Source organism: Hesperophylax consimilis, chromosome 9, assembly GCF_061612785.1.
Source record: "Hesperophylax consimilis isolate HC1 chromosome 9, BYU_Hcon_1.0, whole genome shotgun sequence".
NCBI classification, from domain to species: Eukaryota; Metazoa; Arthropoda; class Insecta; order Trichoptera; family Limnephilidae; genus Hesperophylax; species Hesperophylax consimilis.
Window position 1 is genome coordinate 24,621,245 of NC_142844.1, and position 15,489 is coordinate 24,636,733.

General features: G+C 36.0%; 1 protein-coding gene across 4 annotated transcripts in view; it reads left to right on the forward strand.

The window, feature by feature from the left end:
* The window catches only part of bru3 (CUGBP Elav-like family member bruno 3), a 250,638-nt gene that overhangs the window by 217,028 nt on the left and 18,121 nt on the right, over positions 1–15,489 (forward strand). For 3 of the 4 annotated variants that reach the window (XM_089635791.1, XM_089635793.1, XM_089635794.1), the window contains exon 5: positions 14,179–14,292. The exons of the other annotated variant lie outside the window; for it this stretch is intronic. In XM_089635791.1, the coding sequence (XP_089491917.1) occupies positions 14,179–14,292 (114 nt within the window). The remainder of the gene's footprint in view (positions 1–14,178; positions 14,293–15,489) is intronic. 4 annotated transcript variants of the gene reach the window in all.

The window sequence follows — 15,489 nt, forward strand, 5'->3', positions numbered from 1 at the left end:
AATAGTAGAATCTGTAAAGGTGAAGCAAAAACAGCTATATTATGCATAATATACTTTTTAACTAGCTGAGATGAATAGGTAGCCTACAGTAGTTAATATATCTCTAGATCTTTCATGAATACAGTCCAGCATCCACGCAGTTGGGCAGGAAGTTGTAAGATATTGGTAGATAGGTTCTTCCGATCCGTCTCATTTCATCAATGCAACTTTTGTGAAGATTCCCCGTGAGCAATGAAATGTGGCGACATTTTCAAATCGGCGAACCAGGAAATGCAGTTAGCGTGAACCTACATACCCGCGTATAATATACATGTATGGATGTCTACGTTTATATACTTTAAGTGTATATACGTCCTCTGATATACAACGTCTCCCCTGCAGCATTCGATTACGAGACCAAGGGATGCGGAACGTTCCGATCTCAGGAATTGCTATCATGATGTATGGAGATAAAGTCACCAGAAATGGAATAAATGTATGCGCGGTCGTGTTTATCGACACAATTTGTTTGTGATGCACTTGGTATTTGGAGTGTACAAATATTATGTATTACTTAACGAAAAATAAGTATCAATTAAACTTGTTTACGACAAGCTGGAAACAATGTATTAAATAGTTATGTTCTTGTAATAATAGTAAAATGATTTAAATACGAGATAGGTAAACACGGTTTTCCTTTCGATAGTAAAAATATATTGGCTTCTACAATGTTGATAAGTTCAGTTCAGAAAACACCTCGTAAAAACGGCTTTTATGGGCCTCCCGTTGTTACTCTTTCATTTTTGACAATGGTGTGTTATTCGACAAATGGTTCGAAACTCCACTAAAAAATAAAGGATGTGTTCTTATTACCATTATTACGTCGGCGCCAACCGCAACTCTGGGCGTTTCTCCTCCCCAGAGAAATTACAATGCCCGCGCTGACAAATACCCACTCCAAAGTGGGTGGATATTTACCCCATTTAGTCGTTCAAATTGTCTAGTTTCTTCCAAATAATAAAAAGGAGCGTATTATTCGTTTCTCGTCGCTTTGGGAGACATATCGATGAACGTTTCGGCTTACATTACGCCCGACATGGCTTGCTGCAATTTGGGGCGCTCTGATGCTATAGGGAGAACGTCGACACGCTATTTACATTGAGCGCGTCGGTTGTTTTTCAACTGTTGAATGCCATTTCCTTTGAATCTGGCGCAATTTCACTGGGACAATCGTGACTCATCTTCAGCTAAATCATTCTAATGGACTGCTTAGTTCTTAACCGGCGTTTCATTTACTCTTTAATAAAATATACTAAATCTTATCGGCTTATACTAATGCAAACTTCTAAAATGACAGAAACATATATGTATAAATTTTCAAATGACAAATGTTTTCTCATATATTCTGAGCAACATTTGTAAACATTGGAAGCCATCTGTTACATGAAAAAACTTCTAACATTTTCACAAGCACCGTAATTCAACTATTTTTCAGGCGTGCAACATTTTCTTTCGAAATTCGTACGGACCATATAAGCCAAAAGTTATTTAAAATCATTTCCCAAACGTATTCACGTGATCTATTGTCAATCGCGCAGATAGAGGAAGGCCGTCGAAAGTTTTACAGCTCACTTATATTAAATTACAAACCATGATGTTCTCCGTGGAATGCTTGTAAGAAAGGGTGAATATGTGGGCACAGTATATGAGTAAAGCCGCAAAGTGTTTTTGAGGAAATTGCGATGAATATACGCGACAAAAAGACGTACGGTGGCTATCAGAATGCCATTTCATTCCATGTCTCTCCGCCCCTGTGCCGCCGGAAAGGGAAAAATGATCGCCATTGATTAAATTTTCTATAAACAATATTACTACACCAACATATCTACTCTATATATGTGCTCTGCATATCATACGAGTACGTTTAATCCACTTAAGGTAGTCCCCCTTCCAATCGAATATCACCTCTACAAATTTATGTACTACACCTACATAAAAATGTTTCTTTAGGAGTACATGGAAAACTCATTTGCATTTCTACCTTTAAAATAGTAAAGTATTATACAATACTAGCTCAAACCTGTGAATAATCACGGGATGTTATAATTTTAGGATGTGTGAATCTCCTCTTAATTATCTCTATAATATATCTAATTATATTTTTTGATGACAAACTAGAGAGATTTAATAAATGCAAAAATATCAATAGTAATAAAGGATAAAATATAAAATTTAAATCATGCAACGTGCAGTGTTTTTAATATAGTGTCCTCTGCGTGCAAGTCGTATCTTCTCCAAGCTTCAACATTCTAATAATAGTATGTACCTAATTTGGGTAATTTTTAATTTGTAATTCACCAAGAAATTGGTAAAAAATTTTAACAAAACCAAAACACATTTCAAACAAAGAATTATTAAATAAAAATTATTTAGTACCTACTTTATCGCTTGTCTTTATACTTATCAGTCCCAATTCCGAAAAATAAAAGTTCGTTGAAATTGAATAATTTTACGCATAATGCAGGAATACAATTTCAAATCACGCATTCACCCATGCACCGACAACCAAAAATATTATGCTTTGCTAAAACTATTTATATTTTATATATCATTGCGACTGTTCTACAATTCATATTCCTAACATTCCGCAAACTAGCTTTTTTTTTACTGGAAATTTTTTTACCAATAATTCTGAAAATTCTTTAAAATATCCGCTATTTGTATGATTTGAACAACTTTTTCTAAAGTAGTTTTTAACTTTCAAGAAATAAAATGAGATAATATAAAATGGGGTCAGTAGTTCAATAAAATACAATTAAACCGAACGCGTGGAACATCAAGCTATGGAGGCCATCAGAGTAACAAAAAATTCTAAGAACGCATTAAAAATTTCGAACTCTCAAAGGCGATCCTTAACGTTCAAGTATTCAGATGAAATAATGGTGTCACGGGTTCGAAAGAATGCAAACTTAACCATTAGATTTTATCTGGGTATGATCTTTGGGAAACGTGCCAAATTCGTTCAGAGCAAATTGGCGCCCCTGGTGCAATGTTCACAAACAGCTGTTTCACGTTGAAGCCCCTAGCCACTTATACGTGGAATTTGCCAGAAACTACCTTGGCTTAATTGGATACTACCTTTGTATTGTTAATGTCTTCTTGGCAAATCCGTGCAGTATTACATGATTTAATTATCTCGTTTGGAAATGCCTACCGAGGTGGCTGCCTACATTTCCTACTTGGTTCTATAATTCTCACTATCAGATGATGCTGTAGTATAAATCATGTCATATAATATCATTAGATGCTATATTATTTGTAATTTACTTCACGTCATGACAACGTATTTGTGTTCCTATGCGTCCTTAGAAGATCAATTACTTTTCAATTCCGTGTTTATAAATAGTTTAACTAAATTAGTAGATATTATAGGCCACACAAACAAATTTATTGTTCTTTAAACAAAAGTAAAAAAATCTGCGAATGAAGAACCCTGCGAACTTCTCAGTCTGTTCAATTTAAGGGTACCTACTTTATCCGCTAGGCATAATGTAAAAGCCCGATTTAAAAGCCTCATAGGTGCATAAAAATATTAAACAATTAAATTATGCATGAATATTATTTTTCAACACTCCACCTTCTGTGCAATACGCATATTTTTGGTGCTCCTTTATAACGTAAAACACTCATATATTTGTTTCGTGAATTAAACATAGCTGCTTGATTTAAATGGCAGCTTAATTAAATATTGGTAAAAGCTGCATAAAGCATGGCAAAGGCGTCCCGACGCCGCCGTATTCTGGCGTACATATGTCATACCGACGCTTTGAACTTTTCATGGAGCGGAAATTGGATTGTCATTTGGAGCAGGGATTCTGATCTGCCGGCATTACGGATAAACCCATTGTAGACTGAGGGCCGCCTAAAGGCCAGGCCATAAGCCAGATCCGCTACATGACGGCACCTGATTAAAAACAACACAACTTTTATTCATTTCAAACCACCACACTTCGGTTACTATATCCCCGCTTACTAAGTTGCCTGTCGATTACCTAAACATACCTTAAAAACTGGATACTTTTGATAAGTTTGGAGGTTTAACGAGATTTTAATTGATTGTAGAACGAAATTAACCCACATACACATTGCGACCTTTGATTAAATTAAACAAAATTTATTTTCAGGCACAGATACTCTCTATGAGGAAGACTAACTGGCGCTTCTTTTTACATTTAATTCATCAAATCAATCATTCATTTATTTTTGCAATAGCTTCACACAGGAGTTCCTGAGGTATATAATTTCCTATGTCCAACTAATAGGTCATATGTCATCTTTGGGGATGCTGTTAGGGGGTATCTTTTAGAAAAGGAAGTAATGAAAAAAAATGAGTAGTGTGTAGGAATCTAGGGGTTAGTGTCAAGGAGTGACGGACGTATGAATTTATCCCTCCCACTGTGGTGTATAAGTCAAAAAGTCTCCGTCAACCAGTCTCTCCCGATCCGGCCCGCCACGCAGTAGGTGTATATACAATAGGTATGAACTGCCAAACGTAGCAAATCACTTGAGGTGACCTATGGCAATGTAGTTGGTTATCCAATAAATGGTTCTAGGGGCGTTCAATTCTCTGCCATATTACAAAAATATTTCCATTATTAAACCGTAATAACAACGTTTTATTACTAAAATACATTTATTTAAAAAAAATTTAAAAATGTTGGTTTTTCTGAGTATTGAACCTTCCTACCGAGGAACATCGAGTAGATAACTCTCCAACCTCGCCAAATGCCTATCGGGTAGGACCGACAGTTATTCCGTATATTGACTGCTGTAATGTAATCACATTTCAGAGAAATGTGTGTATGTCCGCATGTTTATCTGCCAAGTTTTATCTCGATAGGATGTCGGAAATCGGGTTAATTTCCGCTTCCAAGATTTGCATTCATTCATTCTTTCTTTTTAGATATATTTAAAACAAGAATAACCGATGTCACCATTTTCAACATGGACATTCTCATTTTGCATGTCTTTCAGCTATGTGATATCAGGAATTTTGTTTTTTCATTATATTACAGTAAACACTTAATTTACTAAAAAGGAGAGTTAATCGTTATAAGTTAAGTTTATAGTCTTAAGGCTCCGTATGGCTCCGATGGTTTGAAAGGGAGATATATAAGTACGGGTTTTTGTAGGAGCAAACATATCCGGAAAAAACCCTATCGACAAATTCTTAAGTTGCCTTTAATGCTCCACTGTGAATTATTTCACACCTATAACATATTAAATAACACGACAAAATGTGTTTTAAATAATTTTCAGAACATACTTTGCGATATTTTCTATCTAATATTTTAAATATATAAATTCTAAATATTAAAATTTTATATTTTAATATTTAGAGTATCTTAAAAAATAACATACATTTTTAAGGGAACTCAAAAACTAGAGAACTGAAATCGGTATAAATTCGGAATGCGGGGGGCTTAAGTCCATTCTGTGAAAAGTCTAATAGCCCAGCCCTTCAGCCCTGGCTAAAACACAGTGTACTTTCAAGGGAAAACATCATCCACTTCTTAAGAGGCACCGAAAAACATATTACACTTAATTGCAGGGCCTTTCACAAACCCCCTGCTCCTATTATATATCCATGCATACTTCCTATCCTAACAGGCCCTCGTTACTAAATACCATGACCATTTGGGTAATGGGAGATTATAAGGGAGTACCTACCCCATTCTGTATTTTTTCTTCAACCCTTTCAGAGACACAAAAAATTTGCGTAGTGGTTTTGTTAAACCTCTATTATTTTTTTAACAAAAGACTTTTATTTTATTCATTATCACATCATTTTAATACATAGAATATAATTAAGCAATAATTATATAAAGATCAATAAAATTTATTATAACAATAAACCGAAAATCTATGTAAAATCTAAAATTTTCTAAAATGGAGCAAGATCATGAAAGGAACATTATTTTTAGTCGGGAATTCATTTATTTATTATATTTTATTTATTTATAGATCAACGCAACTATTTTCGGCCCCAATAGCATATCTACCATGAGTTATGGAACTATATGTAACAATACTGTTGAAAAATTACAAAATATGGCTTAAAACGCAAAAACAAACCCAAAGGCAAAAATCTGAAAAAACATTATTTTCGTCAACAACTAGGTTCGAGCGACTTTCTGTTGAGACATTTTGTTTTCGGTAATGAACGAATGGAAACCTTGGGAGTGGAAATTAATCTACATCCGATCAAGCTGAAATTCGGCAGATAGACTCGTTGTCGATGACAATGCATTTTTTCAACTTTTGGTGGCTATATGCACATATACGCATGACACGGACATATACGCATTTCTCTGAAATTCTATGACATTACAGCAGTATACATACCTATCCACTAAATATCTTGTCCATTCGGGATTCGACTTGGTTCGTAGAGTTGTTGACTTCAATTCCTTAGTAGAAAGGTTCAATCATCAGTCAAAACGAAAAAATAAATAATTTTTATTAGAAGCATTATATTAAGAAACAAAAAATCTTTTTTTATGTGTTTTCTTCAAATTGTGAAGATTGCGAAACTATATTACGCGATATATGCGCTGTCAAACTTTAAACTTTGGGGCTTAAGCCTGAGCTTTAAGCTTGTAAGCGTGAGCTTTAAACTTGTATGCTTGAGCTTTAAGCTTAAGCTTCAATCTTGTACACTTGATTTTTATTTAAATGCTTTCCTGTCTGTTTTATTTCAATACAGTTTGTTTCAGCTCCTATGGGGTTTTTTGCAAAACGTTATGTAATGCCTCTTTGATTTTTTAAATCCTGGTTTTGATTTGTTTTTTTTTAATCATCAGCATTTTATTTTGTATTTCTGTATTAAATTGTCAAGCTTAGTGGAGAGGTACATATTTGTAGTTCCTCTTTCCGAAAACAGTTTTAAATGTGGGTATATTCATAATGTCATTCTGGTACGTCTCATGTTGGTTGTTGTACTAAAATACAAAATTTCGTTTTTTTTTTAAATAAACGTCTGCAGTGCGATAAACTTATATAATCCTTACAACTCCCGGATAGCAGAATCATACGTGAACAGGTGAATAGGTACTGTCAAATTTTATTATTTTTTCATAAAAATTGATTTTTTTTTTAAATTTAAATACGATAAAACCACAAGAAGAAACATCCATCGTTGGCAGCTGGCAGATGTTCAAAATTCATCTCTGGGTCGAAGTGAAAATTTCTCCCACTGGAGTTAGCGAGTCATTAAAAATGCACAGAGCCGCGCTGTTATTACTACCTTACTCGGGAATTATCTTACCTGGAAAAAAGTGCCTGCTCTAAGGATTACTGCCAAACCTTAGTGGCACCCAAATTTACTGCCGGAACAGATCATTTGGGCAATGTGGCAGATAATTAGGGAAAAACTGGTTTAGTTTAATTTATGTTCGTTTTATGTAACAATGCTCTCATTTGTTCTTACGAATTTCGAAGCTTTGATTATATTAATTTTCTTGTCAAATTACATTTTATGTTCCAATATTTTCAAAGCCATTTAAATTTTTTATGATATGATATTTTTTGATTTAGAACAATCTTTTTCAAATATATTTTTATTGCCATAAAAAATATTTTAAGATTCAGTTTTGACGTAAATTCCTCGTGATAGTTTGTATAATATTTGCATATAATAAATAATAACGTAAGAAGTTTCCTGTGGGCATGTTTCGTGATCCAAATATTTGCCCAATTTGGGACTATATTTCATATGGGATTGAGAGATACGATGTTAGGTAAGTGTAAACGCTGAGCGGTTGAACTTACTGGAACATTTGTTTTTACTGAAATTTTATGCAAAGAAACTTCAGTGTTATATTCTTTATTCTATGGATATGTGTATATTATTTAAAATCGGAAAAGACACCATTTTTGATTGGAAATACTCTTTAGTGTTTTATTTGATTGATGTTGAATACCTGGAAACGCTGAGCTTTTTTATTTAATAATCTATTATCCGCCCGTCCTGAGAGCAGTGTCCGTCTCCCCTCTCACTTGTCTAACCCACCCCACCGCACAACCCACAGACCAGACCCTCTCCGTGCTTCATCATCCTTTATCACTGATGTTATCTGACGTTTTAAAAAATCTCATTATTTAAAGCTTACTCCGATGCTCCAACTACAAGGATGTGGCTCGCAGTAATTTGCGGAGGCTCCTTGCTGTACGGTACGGGGGCACCCATGTAAAACTAACTACTGTTGATAAACGTCTGCTTTACGTTATGCCGAGTCCCTTTGCATTATTTCTTGCCTTTGTCTTGCGGGTCGGTTTCTCCTCCCCTTTTCTGTGTTTTACAGCGCGTCAGATCACATCCCATTTGGGTAGAATTCCGAAAGTGTAGCGGCGGATAAATTGAATTCCCAGCCAAGCTGCATTCCCCTGACGTTTGGAAATGAAGGTTCACCTTCCGTGACTTGGCGGAAACTGTCTTCTTCCCCCATTACTCATCAAATATTAAATCTGCAAATTTTAAGGCACTCTTGTTTCCTATAAACAAAAAGCAGGCGTCCCTTCATTCCGCTGTTTCTTTTTACATCGGGATTTTTTATGAAGGCGCATTCGCCATATCATCCAATCATGAAGAAGGTACGACCTTGTTTACTTTGTGAAATATTTATATGAAGACGACATCGGAATATTCGGGCACAAAATATTATACGCAATTCTTTGTTCGTCAATGTCACTTTTCTTTTTCATAACCCAAATACTCGTAATATATCATCGTGAGATTATTTAATTTCCAAACAACCATTCGATTTTCTTTGATTCGCAAATAAGTGGGTTTCAATTTAGCTTTTTCATTGGAATACGATATTGGATACATTATTTTTGTGTTGAAAAGGGACATCTCCGATTACGCTGTATATTTTTCACTAAGTGGTGGACATTACCCGTACCAGAACCAACAGCTGGTAATTCGTGTACAGTGGTTAAACAAAGACGGGGCATCGTGGTGGAGCGAGACGGGTGCAATAACTGACCACCTGTGGAATAGCCTCATTGAAATGTTAACGCCGTTACCATCATACAAAGCAATACACAGAAAACCGTATGCTCCACCCAAAACACGCCACGAAATCCAAAAAACCGGATAACTGGGATAGCAAAATCCACTCACGAGTAAAAGAAAGCTGTAATAAATAACAAAATTTTCGAACGGTGAGGACGTTTAAAGACATTTCTTTTACTTAATGCCAGTATGCTAGACCTAAGTTTATGCAAGTTACGTACGGGCTGGTATGTTTTCGATATAATATATCTACGTAGTACGTGGGAAGCTTGCCGTTCTGCCCCCTAAGTAAATACTTCGCCCGAACTTTGTGTGAAAATTACGCGGACGGTTTTCCTTTTATTTTGCGGAGTCCGCCCATATTGTCTTTCATGAACTTGCCAGCTGTATGAGGTGTGAGCTGTGACCATGGAATAGTGTGAGAAAGAGGGTGAGTATTATCTAAGCTAAGGGGATGTGTTACAAAGTGTTGCCATTACAGAGACTACAATATAAATAACTAGTTACAAGGTCATATATAGCGAGAAGATTTCTTATGAAAATGCATTGGGTAATTAACGTGAATTCATTGCATGCTCTACATCTTTTATAAAATGTATTTATTATAAGTGTATTCTAATATTAACAAAATATAAAAAATACAAACTGAGTATTAAAACGATTAGAATGTATTTTTAACAAGTCCTTTATTAATGAGATTTTTGAAATGTTTACAATAATCTTTGTTAGCAAAACTGTTAAAAATTTCTGGAATATATTTTCTGTCACTAACCGATTACTTTTGATTAGAAAATATCCTTACCAATTAGATTTTGTTTTTGTCTCCCGGGCCAGAGTCTTTGGGGTATAAAGTACAAAAGAATGGTATATTTGAAATTCGACAGTTTTATTTACTGATGTCAAACAAATGTTTGATGTAATAAATAATCCAAAGGCTTTATTTATAGCCTCGCAACCCACGGGGTGACTTCAATTGTCAAAAGAGACGTAAACACGAGCATTCCATTTAGCGAGCGGGAATCATCCGAATGCCGGCTTTAAGATCGCCAGCCTTTAATTTATTCTAAATTAAATATCTCGTTAAAGATTTCATTCCGACTAAAACAACTTTTAACTGTATTTATTGCCATCGCCTGGTTTCTTTCAAGATATTTTTATTATTACGAGAACGCTTTTATCTTTGTTCCAGAAACATTGTTAAAAAAGCACTCACGGAAAGCTTCAAATCAAAGCCTTCGCAGTAATATGGGGAGTTTCTTCCCCTCCCGGCCCGTTCTCCGTAGGACGCATTTCCACGGCCTTTAGGTACGTGAATCGAATGGACAAACGCAACAGGACCGGGCGAGGCCGGGAGAAGGGAGGCGGACTTCCCACACATCCCGACGAAGGCGGTCAAGCACTTTTAAAATTATTACTTCTCCTCGGGCAGCGGCTGCGGCGGGGGAGGGGGGGAATAAAATCCCAACAATGTGCAATTCGCATTTCATGAGGAAAGCGGTTGGATAAATATGTATACCCAATGTGCGAGGGTGGTTAGCTGATACCTACTGATGGGTAGGGTGGATCCATTATTCTCCATTCTGCGAATGTAGGGTATCTGTTAACAATACAGCGTTATACGTGAGCCTGATTTTATTATAATATTTTATATTTCTACTGAACGGTGGACTATAAGCCCAAGACACTAAACACAAATAATTGGGAAATTTAATGTCGGTATATTTGGAAACAGCAACGTTAAAAGTGTTATATTTTTGTTACTAGATATTGAATTACATGTTATGATTTTTTATGCAAAAAGATGAAATCTTTTCCATGTGTTTTATTCCTTTCATTCCATAAGTTTCTTATTTATTGATTTCCGTGCATTCGTCAGAATGGTTTGGTTTTACTTCGCTATGGATTTCTTATTTCCCTCCCAATGGGAGTGAAAACGTTCCCGTTAGAAAAAGGCCCTCGATCCCCTAAACCAATATATAAAATTTGTCCCTTATTCAATTCTTTCAAATTCAACCAACCAAAATGTTCAACCGCCGAATCCTGGTGAACAAGTGAGTGAACATTTGACATAAACTTGTTTGAAATGTCAGCATTTGGGTTCACCAGATATGGAAGAGCCTTCAAAGCGAGCGTTACTTAATCCGTTCTTATTGCTAAGGTCATTGGGCCGTATAATTTCCCCACTGCATTCTCCTCGGGCTTTGAACTCTACAACTACCTCCATATTTAATATTCATATGATATAAGTCCCGTTTTCCTAACCGCGTGGAGGAAGAAATGGATTTATCGCGGTGCGCCGCATTGTGACCCCAAATTTATGTGGGAACTTAGAAAACATTGAATAATTTGCATTAATCCCGCTTTACGCAATTCCGGTGTTGTGAAATAGAATAATATGATTGCTAAATAAAGATCAGAGTGGTGTTTACCACTAAGGCTTATAGCGGTAACCTGTTACCCGGCTTCCCAGACCTACATATTATTATTGTCTGCGAAGGCGACCAGTGACCAGTGGCTTATAATAATATTACTCATACAAGAAGGCGACAAAACCATTACATTTTATTATGTGTCTTATTTCGCAGCTTAATTTCAGAATATTTCAAACTTTAGAATCACAAGCTTTTTTATAATCAATATAAGTCAGTACGTTACTTAACACTGCGTAATTAATATAGTGCGGAAATATTTCATAACATTACTGCAAATGTTTGAATAGGTACTCCATCAGCTATAAAAGTGGTAGATGTGTAATATATCACATATTTTATGATGTTTTCCAACACTTTAACGACCTCTCTTTTCGCTTAATGGAAATTGTCCTTCAGCCCGGGCGCGATCAATTCCGGTGACACTTAAAAATTACAGGTGCTCAATTTGACTAACTTATCTCTCGGATGCCTTCATTTCATTTACATTCCGCCTATTGGCTCGCCCCGGGTCTCCAATTCAATTTGCGCCCCCAAGAACCTTCTCCATTCCGATTGTGAAAGCTCGATCAACTACAGGTAGGTTTGACGGTAATCACACCAATCGTTCCAAAGCTACTCCTATAAAACAAACGGATGTCGCGTGGCCTGTCATCAGTTGTTATTCGGAGTTGGCAACACCTTTCTCTACTTCTACCTGCTGCTACCTGTCCCACCGCTCTGGAATCTAGAATCCAGATAAAACGTTACATCCACTCACTTGTCAACCAGTGTTTTGTTTGACCTTAGTTATCTTACTGGGATTTTACTGGAAATGGGGTTTAGGGAAATGTTGAAAATTCTCAACTTATTCACAATTAGTTAATTACTTGTTTTGAATGTTTGAATACTAAAATCTAATCCCAATATTAGCATTTTTTATACGGTAAAAGTTTACAAATTCTATTATGACAGTAACTTTTGTATGACTTTATCATGCATTGCACGCGCTGCGTCACTAAAAAAGTGAGAAATAAAATATTATTCTACCGCATTCTAAAATGTAGCTTGATTTTTTTTTTATAAAATAAAATACTTTTTTTGTTTTTTTGATTTTTTTTTCCTAACTTATAGTTTGTTTTTTCATGGTATGAATGTCACATAAAAATACCCTTGAGCTATCTGATCTTGTATCAGTCTGAAGATGTCTGTTGCGGGGTGAAAATGACCCAGTCTTAAATAGACAAGTGTAACCAAATTATAAAGGTTGTATTTAAACAAATTATATTTTAGAAAGAAAGTGAATTGCGGAAGTAAAAATAACTCTTTTATGGGATAAAAGTTTCAACTTTGACAAATAAATAGTTCGATCGCAATTTTCCATAGTAATTTGAAAACCGCGGATAAAAAGCGTACCGTATTCAACGAACCGGCGGGACTGGGCCGGATTGGAGACAAAAAGTACACCATTATCCGGCACGAAACGAAATGAAGCCAATAATTCTCTGAAGGTAGCTGATGTTCCGGCCCGCCGCCACTGACTATCTCCTCGCTGCAGCTCTCTTCCTCCTACATCCCTGGGATTTCACTTTCACGTGTTTGAAAATTGCGAAAAATTGGACTCTTGAAATGACTGTCAGCTTCTTTTCGGAAATTTCATTCGGTATTGCGATAAATTTACCGTAATCATATTATGAGTATTTATTTAATAATTTCTTAAGATTTATATTATGTTCTGTATTATTTTCAAACCGAATTACTCGCTGCATATGATCATTTTCAGAGGCGTAATCGTCCATCTTTGTGTAAAAACATATTGTTTTAAAAGCCAGGGCCATTACTTACAGGTAATTCGGTGTACAGTGGATACGTACTGTTTTATTAGCAATTATTATAAGAACATTATTTGTTTGTTTACTATTCATTATTTGTTCCACGTTCTAAATAAAAAATACAAAATACAAAAGCCTCTGTGAAAATTCCAGTATTATTTCCTTCACCGAGTAAATTCAATAAAGGAACAAGTTCAGTGATAAAGTGCAATCACCGAGGCGATCTAGGGAGAGCTAGAGGGAGTAGCTATAGTAGGGAACTAGGAGTAGATTTCCTCTACCCCACTACTGAAGAATAGTAGAACCGTAGAACTGTGCCCGAGCAGTGCCGAGCCTTAGCCTGATCCGTGCGCATTGACAAGGGGCTTTATTCTTCCTCCCCTCCGCGTCCCTACTCGCCAGATATCTATTAGAAATCGTTAAATCCAACCTCAATTGCTTCGTATTCTCATCCCTCTGCTGGAGCGCAAAGCAATCTATATATTTAGTACGTACAGTGTACACTGTACACGTACAAACTGTATACCCGAAGCGCGAGGGTTGTGTCAAGTCAATCGATCTACGGAAGAGGTCTATCGATCAACGCCACAATGTTGCACGTTTGCCAATTTTACTGCGGTGCGCTGATTTTGCAACCTCCGTGTCGGTCTATTAACGATAGTCTATAAGGAAAGCGTTTCAATGTGAACATACAACTACTTCTTCTCAATGATCAATACTTGTAAGAAACCCCATTTTAGGTGACTACATTATTTGAGATGTTTGCTTTTAATTCACCTTGCCATTAGTATAGTATACCCGATAATAGAGACTTATTGATGCCAGTGATAGTGTACCACAAGTATAAGTAAGTCATTCCATATGATGTTTGTTTTGTCATCAGCTATTCCTTGTACCGCGGATGAAGTCCGCCATGTCTCCTGTGTTGCCACTGCATCTGGTTGAAGATGCAGCTCAAGGAGGCTTGGACTGCATACAATGTTTTTACAGCCAATTGGTAGGAGAGCTCGAGGGCAATTGCATTATGGCCTGTCTTATGCTTGTTTATTAGTTTTCCTGTCACAGTTGCTCTATTCTCAAGCGTTTACAAACTCTATGCAATATCCATATCTCATACTCGTACTGTGAGAGTTTCAAAAATACCACAAATATAACGATTATGATTTCCATATAATCCGTTTTACGCCTTTCAATATTTGTCAGTAGAATACGCAGTTTTTCAAAAGCACAGTTTTGCACGCCCTATTCTTACTTGTAAACATTGTTGTAGTTAACTTATTTGATTCTTATTTTCTCTTTGAACGTTGTATTTTAAAATTGATGATTTGTTTATCGCAATTTTTTTTAGTAGACGTTGTTTAGCAACCCTAGAATAATAGTTGCCGGGATAACAGGGTGGAATGGAGAACATCTTCACCCCTTACTTTACTGCCTCTACTGGCTCTGTACAAAGGGCGAACTACGAGCGAACGGTAGATGCTTCTGGAATCCTCTTCTTATTTTTTTTCCTGTCGGCATACAGCCCCCTCTCCTCCCAACCACCTGCCACCCCCCATTCTCCCTCGGTGTAGCGATAAAATTTATTTGTGCACTGCCTCGGAAGCAAACGTCCTACATATAATGGATGAAAATGTACAATGCAGTCGATTAAGGGTAGATTAGCAGGGCGTATTATTGACTATAAAATAATAGGATTGCTTTCTCTTCTATTCAAATTGCATACATAATTGACTACAGGGGCGGCTTGTGACTTTTCAGTGAACTAGATTGGTAAGATTTAAAAATGGTACATTCGAGGTGGCTAAAAATATTTTTTCTGTGTGGAGACTTTCAGGATTCTTTCAGATTTCATATACAATCTTCACACAAAAAAAATATTTTCAGCCACAACAAGATAATATAGAAAGTCGAATTTTTAAATATGAATACTCTAGCTTACTGTAAACTCACTGCAGCTGTCCTTGATTGACTACACGTTCTTACTCTGACACTATAAACTGCGAACTCAATTAATCTTTATGAAGGTAAGGTTTTGTATAAAATTATGATCATTATTATTTTCAACACAACTTTTTACTTTCAACCAAAGCACAATTCAACAATTTTACAGCTGAAGAGTTTTGTATTTAAAACTGCGAAATGTCCTGAATTCTTCGCATAACACCATTGCACTAATCACATATTATTCAATATA